The 24,049-nt window shown below is 34.2% G+C and overlaps 1 protein-coding gene and 1 pseudogene across 1 annotated transcript; one reads left to right on the forward strand and one right to left on the reverse strand.

Moving 5' to 3' along the window:
* Nucleotides 1–12,919: 12,919 nt before the first annotated feature.
* On the reverse strand, nucleotides 12,920–16,432 carry LOC114194096 (receptor-like protein 6). The gene is made up of 2 exons (XM_085665482.1): nucleotides 13,131–16,432; nucleotides 12,920–13,044 (listed from the first exon to the last, which is right to left on the reverse strand). Exon 1 carries the CDS (start codon nucleotides 14,860–14,862, stop codon nucleotides 13,168–13,170), a length of 1,695 nt encoding a protein of 564 aa, XP_085521608.1. The 5' UTR covers nucleotides 14,863–16,432; the 3' UTR covers nucleotides 12,920–13,044; nucleotides 13,131–13,167.
* Nucleotides 16,433–19,988: 3,556 nt separating this feature from the next.
* On the forward strand, nucleotides 19,989–23,767 carry LOC146884336 (uncharacterized; annotated as a pseudogene).
* Nucleotides 23,768–24,049: the final 282 nt, after the last annotated feature.

Raw genomic sequence — 24,049 nt, forward strand, 5'->3', positions numbered from 1 at the left:
TAACAATAAAGAGATCTGCTGATAGAATGCATTATTAAAAAAATACCATGAACGAAAAAAATAATGACACCAAGAGAGTTGAAGGTAGAAAAATGAAGAAGATGAACGAGTTGCTTGTAAAAGGTGGAAAAATACAGATAAATTGGTAAATAAAAAGGTAGATTTTTATACAAATTACTTACCAGTTAAGTTGTACAGCGAAAAAGACTCTTGAATCAGTTTGAAATCTTGATTTGAAGCCTGTAAACAGAGGAAAAATGGAATAGTTAGATCTGACAAAATATAAGAAGAAAATGAGTTGTTCAGTTGAGAAAACTCAAAATAAAATCGACTTCTGGGTTTAAACCTGTAAAAAAACGCATCAAAAAGTTAGATCTGACAAAATATAAGAAGAAAAATAGATGTTCGCTTGAGAAAACTCAAAATAAAAACGACTTCTGGGTTTAAACCTGTAAAAAAACGCATGAAAAAGATAGATCTGACACAAAATAAGAAGAAAATGAGTTGTTCGTTTTAGAAAACTCAAAATAAAATCGACTTCTGTGTTCTTACCTGTAAAAAAGCGCATGAAAAAGTTAGATCTGACAAAATATAAGAAGAAAATGAGTTGTTCGCTTGAGAAACTCAAAATAAAATCGACTTCTGGGTTCTTACCTGTAAAAAAGAGCATGAAAAAGTTAGATCTGACAAAATATAAGAAGAAAATGAGTTGTTCGCTTGAGAAACTCAAAATAAAATCGACTTCTGGGTTCTTACCTATAAAAAAACGCATGAAAAAGATAGATCTGACAAAAAATAAGAAGAAAATGAGTTGTTCGCTTTAGAAAACTCAAAATAAAATTGACTTCTGTGTTCTTACCTGTAAAAAAGCGCATGAAAAAGTTAGATCTGACAAAATATAAGAAGAAAATGAGTTGTTTGGTTGAGAAAACTCAAAATAAATTCGACTTCTGGGTTAAAACCTGTAAAAAAACGCATGAAAAAGTTAGATCTCACAAAATATAAGAAGAAAATATAAACCATCTCCATAGTCGTTTTTTTGCGATTTAGAAACAACTCGATGAAAAGAAGAAGATGAACAGAAGAAGATGTTAGAGAAGAAGCTAAGAAAGGCAGAGAAACCATGATGAACGCGGAGAAATAGAGACAGAGAAAGAAGTGAGAAGGCGGTGCCAGAGAGAATGAGAAAGAGAGAGAAAGAAGAAAGAAGGCGGTCGCAGAGAGAATGAGAAAGAGAGAGAAAGAATTGAGAAGGAGGAAGGTGAGAAGACTGAGGAAGAGAGAGAAAGAAGTTTTAATTAAAAGTTTCAGTTTTCAATTTTTTTTCCATTTTTTTTTCATACTTCAAAATGGTGAGAGATTGACACATCAGCGTTTTTACCTTTTATAGATAAAAATTTGAATTGAGAAGTAGGTCAGATATATTATTCAATCGAAAAACTTACCTTTTGTTAATTTCCAATTGTATATAGTATTAGATTTCGTAATTTTAGTCTTTATATGTTTTTTAAATATAATTAATCGAACTTTAAACTCTATATATAAATGAATATGACATATTTAAGGTTGCATTGGATTATAATATAAAATAAATAAAACATACAAATTTAAAACTTAAAAAAAATCATGAAAAAAACGTAAAAGAATTGAAAAATATTGATTTAGTTTATTACTTGTTGTAGTCTTCGTTTCACCAGTATTTTTTTTCATGCTTGATTGAAACCTAACAATATATTAGAGTGTGAACCAAATAATTAAAATGTACAAGTTACGTCAATTAGAAAAGAAAAACAAAACTTGTAGATTGTTATAAAGGTATTTTCAACCCACAACAAACAAATATTTATTTTTTGATATTATCCATTTTCTATCAAAATATTAAAAAAATTACACTATTCATCAAAATGTTCATATAATTATTTGTTTTTCTAGAGTAGAAACTAATTCGGCAAACAACCCAAAAAGGTGTATTGGTAAAAAAAACACAGATGTTGAATCCATTTTGATCAGGTTTTTACGATTTTGTCCCTAAAACCATATAGCCTGCAATCAGGTTCAGATCACTAAAAAGGAAGAAGTCAACTATTCTTTCAAAGGAAAAGGTCAGGGACTTGGGTTGAGGCCACGGAGAACTCACCTTTTCTAGATTAGCTCACAATGGAAGCAGCAAGGACAACATCCCTAGCAAGTCCCTGGAATATTTCAATTTTTAATTGATAAATGGGTGAAAAAAAAACCCAATTAATAATATAACCTGAAGGATATATACTAACTACAGAGTTGTTAGTTAGTAATACCTTATTCTGCTGTGTGAAGAATGTGTGGGCAACAAAAAATTCTATAAACATATATAATTTTCTGATTGAGGAAAAGTATAATTACACATCGGTCTGCTTATTTATTTATAGTTTATCCAATTATTTATTTATTGTTTATCTTAATTATTTATTTATATTTATCTTTAGTTACATATCAATTATATTTATTTATTTAGTTATATTATTTTTGTGTCAAACATTTACTATTTATAACAAATAAATATAATAATAATGATTATTGTTGTAAAATGATAAAATTTATGATAAATAATATAAAGATTTAATTATTAAAGTTGGTAGTGTGATCTTGAAGATTTAAATAAGTTTTATTGAAGATTAGATAGGTTACTTGTTAGTTATGGTAGAATTCATTTATCCCGACTATAAAGTATGATAAAAATCAAGTTCATATATTTGAAAGAGTTTTATTTTATTTTATTTAGATATGATGTAATTTTACATGATATTTGTTTTGTTGTTTGTGTATGAAAATCAAAACTTGGAAAATCTCACATTAAATGAAAGCTCCAAAAACATTTCAAATCCATTCAGAGATGAAATTATCGTTGCTTTACCCACAACAAGCTAGCATACTAACGTGGTTAATAATTCTATAACCTTTTAGGGGACAACTTTCTCAACACTTATGTTTGTGACTGTCCCAGATGTCCTAGTCGTTTGTGTTAGAATTAATTGACGAATTAATTCTATTAGTGACTCATTTGAAATATTATGATGAACCCAAATGTGATTTAATAAAATATAAAGACTTATTGGTTATTATTATGAGAAGTGATAATAAAATAAAATAAAGATAAAATAAAAATTAACTTGATGGATGTTGGTTTATAAAAGGAATTGGGGTTCTGTCTCTGGCCATAAGGTTATTTTCACAGTAATCCATCAAGAACGTGTGAGAAGAGAAAGAAAGGCAAAGAGATAGATTGAGAAACGATGATTGAAGAGCACACAAGATTACAAAATTAAAAATTTGAAAAACATATTCACAGGGATCTCTCATGGATCAAAGTTAGTGCTCTATTATGTTTATCGTGTGAGAATTATAAATCTTAAAGATCCTTAATTAGTTTTACATGTGGTATCAAAGCCTATGTTGTAGGATTTATGATTCTCCTTTTATGATGTTTGTTTCCAATTTTTATGAACCCTAATTAAAGTTTTAAGGGTTATTTAAGTTTTTCGTTGTTTAAAAGTTGAATGTGAATGCCATGGTTGAAAATGAGAATTGTTTTCCGCTACTAAAACTGAATCCGATTGTGTTGCCATTAATCGAAATTGTTTGTGTGTTTTTAATGTAACATGTTTTTGTTTTTTGGCATTGAATAAAAAAATAAAAAACTTTTCTTGTGCACGTGAATGTGGAGTGAATGACATTGAATGAAAGGCTTAAAAATCGTTACTGTTTGAAATGAAGCACTGAACGTGTAAAAATTGGAACATAATGTGATAATGGCATAAAAGTACTACCGTGAACGTGTGAAAATTGGAAGTTTTTCAATTTCATAATGTGTGAATCGTTTGATTACGTGGTTTGTTAAAATTAAAGTTTAATATTTTTATTGGGTTAGGTTACCAATAAAATTAATATTAATTATTTTATCTATATAAATAATTAATAATTTTATTTTAATTTGCAATAATATTTATGTTTGTTATTGTTAAATTAAAATTAATGAGGATGCTATATAAAGTTTATAGCAATTAAATGTATATTTATTTATTTATTTGAAATCAAGTATGATAAATTTTGTTAGTCACTAAAGTGGCCAAAATTTTAAAGTTTTTGTGATTTTAAATTATTAATGTTTTATTTTAATTACCCATAATATGGATGCTAAATTATGAATAATTAAATTTATGGTTAATTAAAATTCATTAATTATAAGACATTTAAGGATCGCCCAAAGGTTGATTAATTGTTCTCATAAGTAATGAACATGATTGTAGATAATTTTGTATGCATCACTAGTTTTATTTATATACCCAAAGGTAGTAGGTGATTTTAGTTGATGCATATTTTAATTATCAATAATGTTATAATATGATTAACATCATTATGTTTATGTTTGTATATTATTGAATCTCCCAAAGGAGAACATTAGTATGCATAAAATGATTGTTTATATCTGAATCTATTTTTACGTTTAGTTTTATGACTCGAAGCATTAATGTTAGGCATGTGTTAATTGCAGTCTCTGTTCCGATATCTTTACAGTCGCATGCTTTGTATGTTCTAGTCTTTAATGGATTGAATTTCCCTGACTAGAGTGAGCAAGTCCAATTTCACTTAGGTGTGTTGGATCTTGATTTAGCTTTTCAAGTTGAAAAGCCGGCTGCTATCACAGATGCTAATAGCAATGAAGAGAAAGCCCATTACAAAGCTTGGGCAAGATCAAACAAACTTAGCTCAATGTTTATGAGAATGAGCATAGCAAGCAATATAAAGTCAGCTCTTCCCAAAACTGATGACGCAAAAGAATTTATGAAATTTGTAGAAGAACGCTCTTAAACTGTTGATAAGTCTCTCGCTGTGACATTGATGAGTACGTTGACCTCCATGAAGTTTGACGGCTCACGTACCATGCATGAGCATGTGATTGAGATGAAAAATATCGCATCAAGACTTAAGTCTTTAGGAATGACAGTGGATGAAGGTCTCGTGCAGTTCATTCTGAACTCATTACCGTCTGAGTATGGTCCGTTCTAGATGAACTACAACACCATAAAAGACAAGTAGAATGTGCATGAATTGCACAGTATGCTAGTTCAGGAGGAGACCCGACTAAAGAACTTAGGAAGCCACTCTATTCAGTATGTGAAGAGTCAAGGAGCTGTTGGAAAGAAAGTTGCTAAGAAACATGGAAAGGGTAAAGGACCACTGAAGATTGACGAGTCCTCAACCAAAATCCAAAAGAAAAATGACAAATGTCATTTTTGTGGGAAGTCTGGACATTCCCAGAAGGACTGCATAAAGCGTAGAGCTTGGTTGGAAAAGAAAGGTGAGCATAATGCTTACGTATGTTTTGAATCAAACTTAACTGAAGTTCCCCATAATACGTGGTGGATTGATTCTGGATGTATGACTCATGTTTCTAATGTGATGCAGGGATTTCTTACAACCCGAATCATAAACCTAAATGAGAAGTTTGTCTTCATGGGCAATAAAGAGAAAGTTCCAGTGGAAGCGGTCGGGACTTATCGTCTAATCCTCGACACTAGATATCACTTAGACCCCATGGATACTTTTTATGTACCTAGTATCACTAGAAATTTAATTTCTTTGTCTACGCTTGATATTGCTGGATATTCTTTTAAGTTTGGGAATGGTTGTTTCAGTTTGTTTAAGCGTACTTTTATGATTGGATCTGGTACACTTTATGATGGTTTATATAAATTGAATTTGGATAATTTATATGCTGAAACTCTTATGACTTTGCATCATAATGTTGGCACTAAACGTAGTTTAGTGGATGAACGATCTGCTTACTTGTGGCATAAACGTTTGGGACATATTTCCAAAGAAAGAATGCAAAGATTAGTAAAGAACGAAATCATTCCGGATTTAGATTTTACTGATCTGAATGTGGGTGTGGATTGTATTAAAGGCAAACAAACTAAACACACAAAGAAAAGAGCCACGAGAAGCACTCAACTTCTTGAAATCATACACACCGATATATGTGGTCCGTTTGATGTAAATTCTTTCAATAAAGAGAAGTACATCATCACCTTTATTGATGATTTTTTGCGTTATGGACGTGTTTATCTACTGCATGAGAAATCTCAGTCAGTGAATGCCTTGGAAGTTTATATAAATGAAATGGAAAGACAATTAGACAGAAAGGTGAAAATCGTAAGGTTTGATAGAGATGGTGAGTATTATGGAAGATATGATGAAAATGGACAACACCCTGGTCCGTTCGCTAAGTTTCTTGAGAAATGTGGTATTTGTGCTCAATACACAATGCCAGGCACACCACAACAAAATGGTGTATCAGAAAGGCGTAATCGGACCTTAATGGATATAGTTAGGAGTATGTTAAGTAATTCATGTTTACCTGTATCATTGTGGATGTATGCTTTAAAGATTGTCATGTATTTATTGAACATGATTCCTAGTAAAGTTGTTCAAAAGACTCCTTTTGAGTTATAGACTGAGACACCTGCATGTTTGGGGATGTTAGGCAGAAGTAAGAATATACAATCCGCAAGAAAAGAAACTGGAGGAAAGAACAATCAATGGATTTTTCATTGGTTATCCAAAAAAATCAAAAGGGTATATGTTTTACTGTCCTACCCATAGTACAAGAATCGTTAAAACTGCAAATGCTCGGTTCATTGAGAATGGTGAAACCAGTGTGAGTGAAGCTTCACGAGATGTGGAGATTAAGGAAGTTAGAGTACAAGTTCCTATAGCTAGTAGAAACTCACAACAATCAAGAAGAACAACAAATTAATGACCCTGAGGTTAATAATGAACCGATAGTAGAACAACCACAAGAAATAGTATTAAAAAGATCTCACAGAGATAGAAAGTCTGTTATTTCGAATGACTATGTGGTTTATCTACAAGAGTCAGAAAATGACTTAAGTATTGATAATGATCCAATTTCTTTTTCAGAAGCCATTAATGGTGATAATTCTGATAAGTGGTTAGATGCCATGAAAGATGAGCTTAAATCAATGGCACATAATGACGTATGGGACATTGTGGAATTGCCAGAAGGATGCAAGAGAGTTGGGTGTAAATGGGTCTTTAAGACTAAGCGTGACTCTCAAGGCAATATTGAACATTACAAGGCCCGTCTTGTTGCTAAAGGTTTTACTCAGAAAGATGGCATTGACTATCAGGAAACATTTTCGCTTGTTTCTAAGAAAGATTCTTTTAGAATTATCATGGCATTAGTAGTTCATTATGATCTTGAGTTGCATCAAATGGATGTTAAAACTGCTTTTCTGAATGGGGATTTAGAAGAGGATGTCTATATGGACCAACCGGTGAGGTTTACTAAAGAAGGAAAGGAGCACATGGTGTGTAAACTTAAGAGATCGATATATGGACTTAAACAAGCTTCTCGACAATGGTATCTTAAGTTAAATGATACTATTGTGTCCTTTGGATTTAAGGAAAACACCGTTGATCAGTGTATATATCTGAAGGTCAGTGGGAGTAAGTTTATATTTCTGATTCTGTATGTTGATGATATCTTGCTTGCGACTAATGATCTTGGTATATTAAGTGAGACTAAGAGGTTTCTCTCTAATAACTTTGAAATGAAAGATATGGGTGAGGCATACTATGTGATAGGAATAGAAATATTTTGTGACAAATCACAAGGACTGTTAGGTTTGTCTCAGAATGCATATATTAATAAAGTTTTAGAGAGATTCAGAATGGATAAATGTTCAGCATCTCTCGTTCCAATACAGAAAGGAGATAAGTTTAGTCTCATGCAATGTCCAAAGAATGATTTGGAACGGAAACAGATGGAAAATATCCCTTATGCATTTGTGGTTGGGAGTTTGATGTATGCTCAGACCTGTACGAGGCTAGATATTAGCTTTGCAGTTGGTATGCTTGGTAGATACCAAAGTAATCCAGGTTTGGAGTATTGGAAAGCTGCAAAGAAAGTTTTAAGATACCTACAAGGAACAAAGAATCACATGCTTACTTATAGAAAATTTGATCACCTTGAGGTGATAGGTTATATAGATTCATACTTTGCCAGCTGTGTGGATACAAGAAAGTCTACATTTGGTTATATGTATCTTTTAGCCGGAGGAGCGATTTCATGGAAAAGTGCGAAGCAGTCTGTCATTGCTGCATCCACCATGGAAGCTGAATTTGTGGCATGCTTTGAGGCCACGATTCAGGCTAATTGGTTGCGAACCTTTATTTCAGGACTTGGAGTAGTCGACAGTATTTCCAAACCGCTGAAAATTTATTGTGATAATTTCGCAGCAATATTCTTTTCTAAAAACGACAAGTATTCTAAAGGTGCTAAGCATATGGAGTTGAAATACTTTGCCGTTAAAGAAGAAATTCAGAAATGTAAAGTGTGAATAGAACATATTAGCACAGATCTTATGATTGCTGACCCTTTAACAAAAGGGTTACTGCCCAAATTGTATGCTGGTCATGTAGAGAATATGGGCATTATGTCTACTAGTGAATGTTAAATGTTGAATGTTAATATTTTTAATGTTTATGTGACACTCTGAGCTCCCTAATGTATAAATTTCTGAAATCTGTGTTTTCTTCTTTATGTTTATGCATGCAAATTATGATGAAGAAAACAAATTATGTTATGTTACTGCTTTGTAAAATGACATTATGTTTGAGCCCATTATGAACTTCTCGTTTTTAAGGTCATATTAAGGAGAAATGGATGATATAGTAGTACATGGAAGGGATCATGTTGACCAAATGATGTGTGACCGCAATGACTCTTATTATTTCTGTATCTTTAATTATGAATAATGATGGAACCAATTTATGCAAGGTCTTTTAACACGCATTATGTTTATGTATTAAATCACATAATGTTATGACATCATATAAGTCAAGTGGGAGAATGTTAGAATTAATTGACGAATTAATTCTATTAGTGACTCATTTGAAATATTATGATGGGCTCAATTGTGATTGAATAAAATATAAAGACTTATTGGTTATTATTATGGGAAGTGATAATAAAATAAAATAAAAATAAAGATAAAATAAAAACCAACTTGATGGGCGTTGGTTTATAAAAGGAATTGGGGTTCTGTCTCTGGCCATAAAATTATTTTCACAATAACCCATCAAGAACGTGTGTGAAGAGAAAGAAGGACAAAGAGATAGATTGGGAAACGGTAATTGAAGAGCACACAAGATTACAAATTTGAAAAGCGTATATTCACAGATCTCTCATAGATTAAGGTTAGTGTTCTATTATGTTTATCGTGTGAGAATCATAAATCTTAAAGATCCTTAATTAGTTTTACAATTTGAAGGACAATAAAAATATTATTAGATAAGAAAAGAATCGTAAATAAATAATATTCATTCTCCTCCTCTCGGTATAATACATGAAAATTATATATTATAATTCATTGTGGAATTTTGTTTGTCATATGGAAACATTCCACGTAACAATAATGAGTGCAATCAACAATGAGTAAATTAATTTCAATAAAACCTAATATCCTGGTTTAAGGTTTAAAAGAAATTGAAATTAGGGTTTAAATATTTACCAGAGACGATCAATTGATGTGAGGAACTTGAGATTGAAAAATGGAATTAAAAAAATCAACGTGAACCAATACAAAAACACATGTCAAAAAGAAATTCAAATCAGAAATTATAACAAGTTGAAACTTCAAAAAGGAAATTAAATTTGAAAATTACCTGAAGAGAAAAATAACCTACGGGAAGAGAAAAATAACTTACAAAAGGAGAAGAAATACTTACAAAAAGGAAAATGAACAAGGAACATAGAGATTAAGATGGCTTTAATGGAGGGAAGAGATGATGGCTTCCACAAGAAGAAAAGAAGATAACTTCCATGGACATAAGAGACCCAACTCTTCTCCAAGTGTAGTAGTGTAGGAGAAAAAGACAACTATGCGAGCAAGCCTACCGCAAAGTGCGCACATTATAATTTTTCCACCACATTTAAATCGATTGTAAGTAACTATATAACTTTCTAACTTTTTTAATATTATGTCATGTTAAAACCTTAATAAATAATTGACTCTATAAGTTATTCTTCTTGTGTATTCATGTTAAACTATATTTTAAAATATTTAAATTTAAAATAAATTAAACTATCATACTTTTAATTTGGTAATGTTTTTTTATCATGCTAATTAATATAATCGTTATAAAATAAATTAATATAAAATATATCATCTATCAATTTTAATATCTTGATGTGTAAAGTAAAATATTGTAGATAATATAATGACTAAAATAAATAGTATAATATAAATATATCAAAATATTGCATAAAACAATAATTACCTTCATTATCCGTGTAATTAAAGGTACATGTGAGAAAATTTTATTTTACAAAAAAATTAATTAAATGCTATATGTGAACGAAAGAATATATATATATATATATATATATATATATATATATATATATATATATATATATATATATATATATATATATATATATATATATATATATATATATATATATAAAATAAAGTATTATCTTCTAAAAAATTTAATAAATAATTTAAGAATACAAATACTATATATAAAAAAGAAATTAGAAATTTGTATTTTAAAAAAATATTTTAAGTCCATTTAAAAAGCCAAAAAATAGTGAAAAAATATAGTTTAACATATATTACTAATTAAGTTATATATAAATTTGTTAAAAACTAAAAAAAAAGAAATTAGCTGAAATAATATATTAAACATAGCAAAGCGTACGTCAAAGTCATCTGAGATTGGAGGACAAATGACTCTACTTGGGAGTTAGAGGAGAATATGAGGAAGTCGCATCCCTATCTATTTTTCTGGTAAGTCTTCATTTTCGAGGGCAACAATTTTTCTTGTTGAGGAGAATGTAAGGCCCAATTATTTTTCTGTCCTTATTTTAAAGGACTGCCTTCAAATCAATTGGGCCTAGGGCTGGCCCATAGAGAGCCAAAGACCCTAATCTGCCTAACACCTTCATTCCATTCACTTTCAGAAAAATAGGTTTCCCTTATTCCTTCCTAGAGCTGCTGCTGTTTCTCTGCTAGGGTTTGATACCACCTTGGTCAAGGAAGATCAACCTTATTTTTCCTGCTCCACTTTCTAAGCATATTCCTTGAGCTATTGCGCTCCACAGTTGGTGTCGAAGTCCTTTGCTCACCCTTTCCAAGTAAGGGAAGCTAGAGTTTTTCATATTTTAGTTGTATGTTGGCTATTTTACCTCTGTTTTGTGATTTATATGCCTGAATGATATTTGGGTTCAGATGGATATGAATGGAATGTTGTTTTGAGTTGGTATGTTGCTACTGTCACGTGAAACAAGGAACGCAAACTGTTATTTTCGCCCAAGCGAGCTCACCTCGCCCATGAGTTTTGTTCGAGTACTCGCACATGCGAGCGAATTGAGTTTTGAGCGAAAGACCATCTCGGTCAGGTGAGATGGCCTCGCCTAAGCGAGTGTTCGCAAAACCTCTCAGGGCTTTTGTCGCGATCTCACCTAAGCGAGAGTCTGCAGCTTAAGCGAGGGCACCCTTCTCGTCTGAGCGAGGGCTTCTAGCTTAAGTGAGATCTGCTGCTGCAGGCCACCCTGTTTTCCTTACATGGTTGTTATTGATTCTTTGATTGATTGGTTTGCGCTATTTAAAGTATGAGGCATGTGAATATGCATGAAATATCTAAGGTTATGAATTGGATTGATGTGTTGGTATGGTCTTGACATGTAAAATAAATGAGATGGTTGGTAATGAAAGTGGAATGGTGTTGGTATGAGGTATGATTCTATATGAATGGATGAAACATGATATTGGTGTGTTTAGGGCATAATTCCACGATAGTTTCGTGGTGGTGCCTCATTGGTTAGGGCGTAATTCCATGAGCCTCTAGGTGAGACCTCATGGTGGTGCCTCAGTTGGTCAGGACGTAATTTCATGACCCCTATTAGTGGGAGTTCATGGTGGTGCCCCATTTATATAATTTAGTAAGGATTCAAGGTAAGGTTGCATCCTGACACTCTAAAGAGTTAGTTAGTCTCACATAGAGCGTGCTGACTCTAGTAGTGAGAGTAGCAAGAGGCCTAAAACTCATTAAGGACTAACCTTGTGTGTGGGGATGTGACATAAACTATTTTCTACTCTAGCTTATCCTTCTATTTGTTGTATGTTCTGTCTAGTGTGGTTTTCTCTCTTTGTGATGATCATCAATTTATTGATGTGAGCAGATGCGAGGACTACCCGTGGTTAATAGGGAAACGATGATTCTACTGCGTAGCCTCTCTAGGTTGGATTCCAACTTTCATTTAGGGCTAAGGCCCATGTATTGTCTTGTCTTGAGATTTATTTGAATTACTGTCAATTTCTTATTTCACCTTGTATCTGGCATCGTGGTGTGCCTTTAATCTTTTCCTAGATTTCTTTGGATATTAGTAAGGAGTGACATTATACTCCATGACTTTGTTTCTCATTCTATCTATGTGACATTTCATTTAAATTAAAGTTATTATTTTAAATAGGGTGTTACATATTGAGTATTAAAAAAAATTATATTTCGATTAAGTATTTTGCCATGATTATTATATTGTTTCGTTATTACTTGTTCTAGATGTATAAGGTTTTGTTTTTTTTAAGACTTAATTGAATAACAATATACGTAACTAATTATAGGTGATGCTATCTTTTTCAGTTCACATTAACCATATATAATTTAATTTTATATTAACCATCATAATTTCATGTTTCTTAATATTTAAGAACAAATAAATAAGATGACAAACAAGAGAACAATATATGAGTCACTTAAAGAAGAAATTAAATGAAACAAATTTAATTGAAAAATATAAAACTTTTAAATACTTGATAAAGAATTAATTAAAAATACTAAAAAAATAAAACAGAAAGATTACTTTATTACAACAAATTGTTTCAACATCTTAACATAAGACATGAACGTCTTTCAATTGAGGCAAAAAAGGGAATGGGACAGAAGAAAGACCTCTGTGAATGTGTTTGTTTTCTGCGGATTGACATATTAAGGATCATAATGCAAGTTTATATGAAGTAACACCAAACAGGTAAAATTTAACACAAAATTTCACTTACCTGTTATAGCATGGATGGATACTGATTGTCAGATTCGTCAACGACCCTCATTGTGTTGTTTTGTATTTGCAGGAGTTAGGTGACTCTTCTTTCTCACTCTTTGATTGAGAATGCCTTCAACAAACCTTATTGACCACTGTGGTTTCCTAGAGAAGAATACAATATACCCCAACACTATTCCAAATGCCACTCCACACCCGTATCCTATAGCTACGGGTTTCCATCCAAACCCGAATTGCTCATCATGGTAAAAGGTGTTTGAGTCTCTCCGCTGTTTTTTATCCTTGTGGCATGGTTTTGACAATGGCAACCCACATAGCCCTGGATTTCCCAGATAGGAATCATTCTGAAATGTGTCCAATTGTTTACCTGTTGGTATCATTCCCACCAGCTGGTTTTGTGAAAGGTTCAAGACAGAGAGATAGTGAAGATTGGTGAATGCATTTGGAATCTCACCCTTGAGCATGTTTGAGGAAAGGTCTAACCATTCCAGATTTTCCAAACCACCCAAGGTTTGTGGAATACAACCAGTGATTCTATTGTGGGAAAGGTTAAGTCCTTTCAGTGACTTTAACTCTCCAACAATTGCTGGAATTATTCCTTCAAATCTGTTATTTGATAAATCAATAGTTGTGAAAATAGTTAAGATTCTCTCTAGCGGAAAAATCTCTCCTTTTATGGTAACCACTATTGAATCATAGTATTTTAAAGAATATCTTTCACCCCTCATATATTGCAAACCATTATTGATATTCACCATCATTCCTTTAAAGTTTTCAAAGTAACTTGTTGGCAGATTTCCACTGAAATTATTGTTGGAGATTTCGAAAACCCGCAACATAGGAAAGCCATTTTTGGATTTCAAACTGTTGATGGATCCATTAAACCTATCAGCACGTAGAACAAGGACTTGCAGCTGTTGGAGTGACTCTAGCCAACTTGGAAATGTATCTTGTATGTTATTTTCTCCAAGATCCAAAACTCTTAGTTGTTTGCATTTTACTACCGACCGAGGTAATGGTCCCGCCAATTGATTGCCATTAAAATTCATAGTTTCCAATGATTCTATCTGAAGATAGGTTCTTGGTATCATACCACTAAGGTTGTTCCTTCGCAGATCCAAAATTGAAAGGTAATGGAAGGTTCCAAGGCATTCAGGAAGCTTTCCTGTTAAGTTATTGTGAGACAAGTTGATCATCTCAAGTGAGCTTGCATGACAAAGAGCTGAAGAAATGCCTCCAGTCAATTTGTTGTTAGAGAGAAAAAAGAATTCAGTGCGAAATGGAGGGACCGGAATATCTCCTTCCAACATGTTGAAACTCAAGTCAATGTAATAAATTTTCTCCCATACGAGTGAGAGACTCCCAACCGATGTTAGAAGGTTATGAGAGAGGTCCAAATAAGACAAAGTATATTTCCATGTGGTCGTATTAGTAAACCACTTTGGAATCCTTCCATGAATTTGGTTGTTGGATAGATCTAAGGAAGTAAGTATATTTAGTCGGCTAAGAAATTTCGGGAAACTAATTACATTGCATGAAGATAAATGTAAACCGTGAAGGTTGGGAAAGGTGTATTCACCCCCACCATTAAAACTAAGAGAAAGAAAATTGTTGCGAGAAAGATCAAGATTTTGTAGCTGTTGAAGATTTGAAAATTTATGAAAATCTAGGTGACCACTGAGGTTATTTGATGATAGACTTAATTCAGAGAGATTTTGGAGAAGAAACATTGACTCGGGATAACACCTTGCAGCTTGTTATGAGACAGATCACAAATATCCAGTGAAAAAGCAGAGAATTCACCAATTGAGCCGGTAAGCTGGTTCCCACTGAGGTGTAAGTTAAATAACGATGACGAAGAAAAACACCAACGCGGAATTGTTCCGTTCAACAGGTTATCGGACAAATCCAGATTAGCTAAATTAGAAAGTCCACTATTTTTCTCTGGTATTGCTCCAAGTAATTTGTTCACGTAACAACTTAAATCACGAAGATTAGTGAGCCCAAACAACGATGATGGCAATTGGCCCACTAGGTTGTTTCTAGAAAGATCTAAAACTTCTAATTTGCTTAGCTTGCGAAACAGATTGGGGATTTCACCATCAAAATTATTATATGAAAGATCTAAGTGAATAAGATGGTGAAGGTTAAAAAGAGATGATGGAATCTCACCACTGATGTAATTCGAATGGAGGACCAGATAGTTTAATTGTGAGATGTTACCCATGCATTGAGGAATAGGTCCTGTGAAATTATTATCTGAAAGGTCAATGTAAGTGAGATGTTGAAGATTTGAAAGTGATAATGGAATCTCGCCACTGAATTCGCTATCACAAAGGGCCAAGTATTTTAGCTGCGTGAGATTAGATAAAGACTGAATGTGTCCTGAAAAAGTACTCAAAGAGAGATCCAAGTGTCTAAGAGGAGTGCTCCAATTGGACTGTGGAAGCTCACCTTCAATATACCCATTAGCAGACAGATCAAGCTCTTGAAGATTAGGTAAAGAGAGTATTTTATTTGCTAACTTCCAATGCAATCCCGTACTGTGAAGGCTAAGAGAAACCAAAGAGGATGAAAAATTAACCAACAAAGACAGAGAACTTGGTTTAATCAAAGACATATCTAGGCAATCAAGAATAAGCTCCCTTAACTGAGTTGCATTTACAATCAGCTTTTCGAGAGTTGCTGATTCAATTCTCATTCCATATGACAGTGAGAGATCAAGTGAAACTAGTTTTGAGAGATGAGATATTTCGGAAGGAATGAGACCGCTAAATCCATCATACGATAGGTTGAGATGTGTAAGAGCGAGAAGATGACCAAACCCAGAAGGCATTAGAGAAAAGGAAAAGTCGTTGAAAGCAAGGTTGAGCTTTTGCAGGTGAGTGAGCTTAAAGAGAGTGGTGTTGGGATCAAATTCACCTTGAAGGCAACTGCCACTGAGGTCTAAGCCAATGACGCGGCCTGAGTTTGTGTCACAACTCACTCCATTCCAGAAACAACAATTAGTACCATTTTTCCAAGATTCTGTCTTTGGATATGTAGATTGGTACCATGTAGAAGTGCCAGAACAGCCATCGACTCTAAATTGGCTTTTGAAGCTAAGCAAGGAAGAGGCATCATGATGGTTGCATAAGGGCAATAGCATCGACGAAGACCTTTTTGAAGGAAACTGAAAAACCAAGACACTTAGTAGCAGAATAAGAAACCACCTCATACTTCTGCAAACTGTTCTGCTCAATTCATACTCTGCCTTTTAGGAGTTCTAAAAGGAAAGCTATATGGTTATGGAATGTAAGCAAGGTGTGAATGTTAATTTGAAAACAGGTGCTTAAGGAAGGAGTAGGGCCCCGTTATATGAAAATTGAGGTCGCACAAATAAATTTTCCGCGTGGAATTAGTTGCAAGGTCTTCATACAATAAATGGTGCTTTGATTAAATTTCTCCTTTTTAAGTAGATCAGAAGAGAATAAAAAAATAAAATAACTTTTGATAATTAAGTTAACAAGCATAATATAACATTTTATAAAAGTTATATAAGGGGAGTTTTATAAATTAATTTGTTATTTAAAGCAACTCATTTATTTTTTTTAAGAAGTAACACGATAGAACTTGCTCAACTATATATTGATTTAAATCCTATATTCCAAACTTGTGCCTTTACACCTTCACGCCTATGCAAAAGTTTACCGTGACAATCTCTTATAAAATATAATCTAAAAAATATATATTTGGTCCTAGTTCAATTTTATCAATTTAGTTATAATTGTTAGGAATCCAAGTGTGAGTCTAAGTCCCACATTGACCAGAAATGAGAAAGTAGAGCACTATATAAGAATAAAGACCCATAAACTCATTGTCTTAAGGTTTTGGGTTGAGAGTGGTGTCAATGCCTTATGTGGTTGGGCTCAGGTCTCATTGGTGTCTTGTATCTCCCCAGTGAAACCCCCTCTGTAATATGGTCCTATTATCGAAAGTCTTCCTGGCCATTGCCCCTTATGTGGTTGGGCTCAGGTCTCATTGGTGTCTTGTATCTCCCCAGTGAAACCCCCTCTGTAAAACCTGACAATAATATTTTTTTAATCAAGTTTTAATTTTTGTCATTTTTATTTAATTTAGTCCTTTTTTAATGTTGTTTAAATAATTAAAAATAATGAGTAGTAACCATCACATGTCACTTTCTTGTTTTTTAAAATTTTTTATTTATTTTTATTTATTTTTTATTTTTTTAACTTTTTTTATATTTGAAAAAATGTCCATGTGTCAACCTAGTAATGTACCACGTGTTAGATTAAATGTTTTATATTTATTATTTTTATTCAATTTAGTCTCATTAATTGGTATCTAGAGCCATCCAAGCCTTTGGTGCATCCATCCTCTTGGTTTGGGTAAGGTTCTTGGTCCATACTTGTCTCTTGTTTCAATTTCCGTTTTGTCTCTCTTCTCCACTGTTTTCTTCAATTTTGCTATTGTTTTTTTCATGTTTTTGTTGCTCTCCACCATTTGACATTGAGGCTACATGAATCTCCATTAATTCATCTTGTAGTACTCCTTGCTTCATTGGTGCAAATCTGTTTTAGGTTCCATTTTCGTTTTCCAGCACTTGTTCTTTGGTTCTTGAGTTTTCTACATTTTTATTCGGTGAATTCAGTCCTTCTTTGCATTTTATCATTCCATCTATGTTTAAGTCATGTTCTATGCTTTGTTTGTGCTTTAATTCCTCTTTTCCACAGTTTAATTGCATTGCTTACTGATTTGGTTGAGTTTCTGAGCCACATCTCACAACCAAAACACTATGATCCTGCAAGGAAGTGTGTGGATGTTTAAGGCCTGAATCCTCACTGTTTTTCATCCATTTCACCGATTGGATTGTGCTTTTGTGTGTCTAAGTTGTTCTTCTATGATTCATGCTTGATTTCAGTTCATAATCAAGTTCTTTAGCTATGCTTTCCATAGAACATCTCCTCCAATTTCAGAGAGCAAATCTGCTATAGTTTTCTTCTGTTTTTCTACCAAACCACTACATGCACAGTCTCTGTTTTTGATTTTTTGTGAGTAACTCAGTGCACCAAAATTCAATATGATTTTTGCCTCATTTAGTTAACATCTAGACGAAAAATACAAAAAAAGAATCATTTAAAAATGTTGAGTAGAAAAAAAATAAAAAATCACGCAAGTTGAGGCTCATATTTCCGTTTTCTGGCACTGCAGTTTCTGAAAATTCACTGTTCTATTGCTGTTTTATGCGTGTTTGTGTGTTTTTAGTGCTTGTTTTCACATGAATTTTTGCTTGAGTTTGTACTCTATATTGCTTCATTATTGATTTGCTTTGGAAGTCAATTTATCACTTCATTTGCTACTGCTTTGCAATGAGTACTTCAACCATATGATTGAGCACTTTTATTTTGCTGTTTTGTTGTTTTCATCTATTCTAGTGCCTTTCTAGGTTCCTTTTGTGGTGCTTGTTTTTATTTTCCAGCCTTTAATTTTTTGCTTGTCACTTCTTGAACCTCCTTCTAGTCATGTTTCATTTCAATTCTCTTTTGGTTTAGCATTTCTAATTAGCTTTTCTTGCTTTCTCCTTTGTTTGGGTTCATCTACTTGTCTCTCGGTTTTGGTTGATTAATGATGCTATGGAGTTTAGAATGGTTTGTATGATATGGTAGCATCTTAGGTGGTGGATATTGAAGTAAAATTTTAGCTTGTGTGTTTTCTATATGATTTCCTTCTCCTCACCTTTAAGAGTTTGAGAGTTTTGAGCCTATTCATTTGAGAGAGTGTGTGCTAACTAGTTTGCTTGCCATAGTTTGTTTTATTTCTTTCTTTCACTCTTTTGCAGATTTGGTTGCTCTTTTTGGGTGTTGTAGTAGTGTGGTGCTGCAAAGGAAACTTTTACACACTTTGGTGCTTGAATTTGGTCATATACAAAGGCTACCAAAGCCTCATTTGCTCTCGGGATAGTACATTTTCCAACAGCTGTGATCTTTGGAGAGCTTGTTTTGGTGCTGTTTTGGAGTCTTTGGTTGTACATTTTGGACCTCATTTTAGCAACACCTTTTAGTTCTTTAATTGTGTATAATTTGGACACCTCTTTTTGGTACAATTGAAGCATTCTAAGACATTTTATTGGTTCTCCAAAAAGCCTTAAAATCTTATTTTCTAGCATCCAATTTGCTCTCGGTTTGCTTCACTTTGTACCAAAACTTGTGCATCAATTTCTTTTGTTTTGAACATTCCATTGTATCCATGGCCTACTTAGGTGTCTTGGGGAACCAAAGGTGTTCAATGCCATCTCCTAAGTAGAACCTTTTTCATATTATAGTGCAACGTTTTACTAAGTGAGTGTGTTGAAAGTTCTAAGTGCTTTCTCATCTTGCTTTTAGGCCGCATAGTTAGACGCTTAGTGGTTTAAATTTGTGAGACCAAAGTCTCTAAAATTTTTGCCATTTAGGGGTCCGTTTTTAGTGTTAGTCTTTTCTTTTCTTTGAGTCTTGTTTGTGTTTGTTTGTGCTTAGTGTCTCAAGTGATTCTATTTACTTAGCCTTAAACAATTGTGTGATCTTTGAAACCTTTTGCAAGTACATCTTGGCAAGGATTGGCCTTGGTACTTAAGAAGTCTTTTAGACTCACCTCGCCTAACCTGGAGGTCTCCTTGTGCTTGGTTTCTTCTTTCACCATTTGGTTAAAGTTCTAAGTTCTTTCAATCACCATGAGCACTCGAAGGGCTACTCGTGCTAGTACCCATCATCAACAACATGATGAAAACAACCTCCACACAAGTGGTGATGAGGAGGTTGAGGTTGATCCTAGAGTCCTAAATAATCTCTCTCAAGAGGTTAGGGACCTTAAAATTCAAATGGCTTCCATGCAAGCCAATCTTCAATTAATTGCCAATCAACTTACCCCTCCCAACCATAATACCCGTGTCTCTCCTAGGCCTTCTCGTGCCCATTCAAGGCATGAGTATGATTTTGAAGAGGAGGAAGATAGCGCATTAACCTTAGACAATCGCCTCGTGTAAGAAGGCAAAGGCGCATACCTCCTCACCCAAAGGAAGTCAAAATTGATTTGCCTCATTTCTATGGAAAGGATAATGTTGAGGTTTTTCTTGATTGGGTTGCCAAAGTAGAACAATTGTTTGAAAGTCATGTTGTGGAGGAAGAGAGGCGTGTGTCTCTAGTTACTCTTAGCTTTCAAGGGCATGCTCTTAATTGGTGGACTTCCTTAGTCCTCCAAAGAAGGAGAAAAGGGCTACATGATATTGAGTATTGGAATGATCTTAAGGAAGCCCTTCATGCCCGCCATGTTCCCTCCTACTACAAAAGAGAGCTTTTGGACAAGCTCCAAAGGCTCCAACAAAGATCTATGTCTATAGAAGAGTATAGATAAAAGATGGAGCTCTACATCATGAGAGCCGGAATTGAAGAAGAAGAGGAACTTACCATTGCTAGGTTCTTAAGTGGACTCAATTACAACATAAGAGATAAAGTTGAGTTGCTCCCCTACCGCAATTTTAATGATCTTGTTCAAATGAGCATTAAGGTGGAGCAACAACTTTTGAGACGTCCTTCTCGCAAGGATTCTCCCTCTTTTTCTAAAAGTGATTTTCAAAAGAAAGATTTTTTAAAAGAAAAAGAGTCCACTCATAAGAGCCTTACAAAGGTAAGTGATAAGGGTGAATCCTCCACCAACAAAAGAGGTAGTGACATCAAATGTTTCAAGTGTCTAGGTAGAGGTCATGTGGCCGCTCAATGCCCTACCAAACGTACCATTGTGCTTAAGGGCAAAGACCTCTACACTAGCCAAGAGGAGTCATCTTCAAGTGACTCCGACATTTCTCATTCTAATGATTCTCAAGAACATTCATATCCAAATGAAGGGAAACTTTTGATGATTAGGAGGCTTCTCAATAACCAACCTAGCATTCCTCTCAATGATCAAAGAGAAAATATATTCCACACAAGATGTGAGGTTTTGAAAAACACTTGTTCTTTGATCATTGATAGTGGGTCTTGTTGCAATTGTTGTAGCACAAGATTGGTTGAGAAGTTGAATTTGACTTTGTTACCCCATCCCAAACCTTACAAACTTCATTGGCTTAATGAAGATGGAGATCTCAAAGTTGAACATCAAGTGAAAGTCAAGTTCTCCATTGGGAAATTTAAAGATAAAGTTTTATGTGATGTAATCCCAATGGAAGCTTGCCATATTCTCTTGGGGAGGCCTTGGAAATTTGATCATAAAACCTTACACAATGGCCACACCAATGAGATCACCCTCCAACATCATTCAAAAACTTTTGTGTTGCATCCCCTCACTCCTAGCCAAGTTGCTAGTGATCAAGTTCAAATGCGAGCTAGGAGAGAGGAAGAGAGTTCCAAGAACTCTAATGCTTCTAAAGATTTTAAGGACAAGACAAAGGTAGAGGAAGTTTCTTCTTCTAAGGATGTTGCTCATGAAGTTCTTTTAACTCATAAAACTCTTTTGCACACTCTTCATAATGAGCAACCTCCCTTCCTCTTACTTTGTCAAGCAATCCTTACTTGTCTTGAACATCCTTCTCTTAAGGATCTACCTCCTTCCATTCGTGCTCTCCTTCATAAATTTCAAGATATTTTTCCAAAGGATGGCCCTCATGGTCTCCCACCTTTTAGAGGGATTGAGCACCAAATTGATTTTGTCCTAGGGGCAAGTCTTCCTAATAGACCCGCCTATAGGACAAACACAATTGAGACCAAGGAGATAGAAACTTAAGTGAATGATTTGCTAGACAAGGGATGGGTTCAAAAAAGTTTAAGTCCTTGTGTTGTGCCTGTGTTGTTGGTACCCAAGAAAGATGGAAAGTGGCGTATGTGCTGTGATTGTAGGGCTATCAACAACATCACCATAAAATATAGGCACCCAATCCCAAGACTAGATGATATGTTTGATGAATTACATGGAGCACAAATATTTTCAAAAATAGACCTCAAAAGTGGTTACCACCAAATTCGTATTCAAAAAGGTGATGAGTGGAAAACTGCTTTCAATACAAAATTTGGTCTATATGAATGGTTAGTCATGCCCTTTGGTCTAACCAATGCTCCTAGTACATTCATGCGCCTAATGAATCATGTCTTGCGAGATTGTATAGGCAAGTTTATTGTTGTCTATTTTGATGATATTTTTGTGTATAGTACAAGTTCTAAGCTTCATGTGGGTCATCTTAGAGTTGTGTTATCTCTTCTCCGAGACCACCAACTCTATGCTAACATTGACAACTGCACTTTCTGTGTAGAGAGTGTCATCTTTTTGGGATTTGTGGTCAATAAGAGTGGGGTGCATGTTGACCCCGCAAAAATCAAGGCCATCCAAGAATGGCCTATGCCAAAGAATGTTGGGGACATTAGAAGTTTTCATGGATTAGCAAGTTTTTATAGAAGATTTATCCCCAACTTCTCCACCATTGCTTCACCCCTCAATGAACTTGTTAAGAAAGACATATCTTTTGAGTGGGGTGAAAGATAACAAAAGGCTTTTGATGATATCAAGACTAGGCTCACCCAAGCTCCCATTCTTGCTCTTCCAAACTTTGAGAAAACTTTTGAGCTAGAATGTGATGCTTCTGGGGTGGGAATAGGTGCGGTTTTGTTACAAGAAGGCCATCCAATTGCCTATTTTAGTGAAAAACTAAATGGTCCTTCTCGCAACTATCCCACCTATGACAAAGAGCTATATGCTCTTGTGCGAGCTCTTCATACTTGGGAACATTATCTTGTGACAAAAGAGTTTATTATCCATAGTGATCATGAAACTCTCAAGTATTTGAAGAGCCAACACAAATTGAATAAAAGGCATGCAAAGTGGGTTGAGTACTTGGAACAATTCCCTTATGTTATCAAGTACAAGAAAGGGAAAGCTAATGTAGTGGCTGATGCACTATCAAGGAGATATACTCTCTTAGCCAAGCTTGGGTCCCAAATTCTTGGATTTGACAACATATGTGAATTATATATTCATGATCCCTTCTTTGCTACCATTTATCATGATTGTCTCACTAAGTCCCAAGGCGGCTTTTATCTCTCAAATGGATGTCTTTTCAAAGAAGGCCGCCTATGTATTCCTCTAGGTTCTCATAGAAAACTTGTGATCAAAGAAATGCATGAGGGGAGACTTATGGGTCACTTTGGGGTCGCCAAAACTTTGGCCATCCTTAAGGAGAAATTCTTTTCGCCCCATATGAAAAGGGAAATACAAAACTATTGTGCTAGTTGTTTGAATTGTTTGCATGCTAAGTCTAGCGCAATGCCTGCAGGGATGTATACTTCTTTGCCAGTTGCTTCCACCCCTTGGAAGGATATAAGTATGGATTTTGTCCTAGGGCTTCCAAGGACTTCTAGGGGTGTTGACTCTATATTTGTGGTAGTGGACCGTTTTTCTAAAATGGCACATTTTATACCATGCCACAAAGTAGATGATGCTAGCAACATAGCAAGGTTGTTCTTTAGAGAAGTGGTTCGCCTCTCTGGTTTACCCAAAACAATTGTGTCTGATAGGGATGCTAAATTCCTAAGCCATTTTTGGAGGACCTTGTGGTCTAGGCTAGGAACAAAACTTTCTTTCTCTACCTCTTGTCACCCACAAACTGATGGGTAAACCGAGGTAGTCAATAGATCCCTTTCCACATTGCTTAGGGTTTTGCTTAAGGGGAATCATAAATCTTGGGATGAGTATCTTTCCCATATTGAATTTGTTTACAATAGAGTGGTCCATAGCACCACCAAACTCTCACCCTTTGAGGTAGTTTATGGTTTTAACCCTCTCACAGCATTGGACTTATTACCTCTTCCAACTTCTTTTGATTTTGTTCATAAAGAAGGGGTTTCTAAGTCCAAGTTCATAAAAGATTTTCATGAGAAGGTTAAACACCAAATTCAA

The sequence above is a fragment of the Vigna unguiculata genome, chromosome 8, assembly GCF_037176805.1.
Source record: "Vigna unguiculata cultivar grain cowpea cultivar isolate G323 ecotype 2 chromosome 8, ASM3717680v1, whole genome shotgun sequence".
Lineage (NCBI taxonomy): Eukaryota > Viridiplantae > Streptophyta > Magnoliopsida > Fabales > Fabaceae > Vigna > Vigna unguiculata.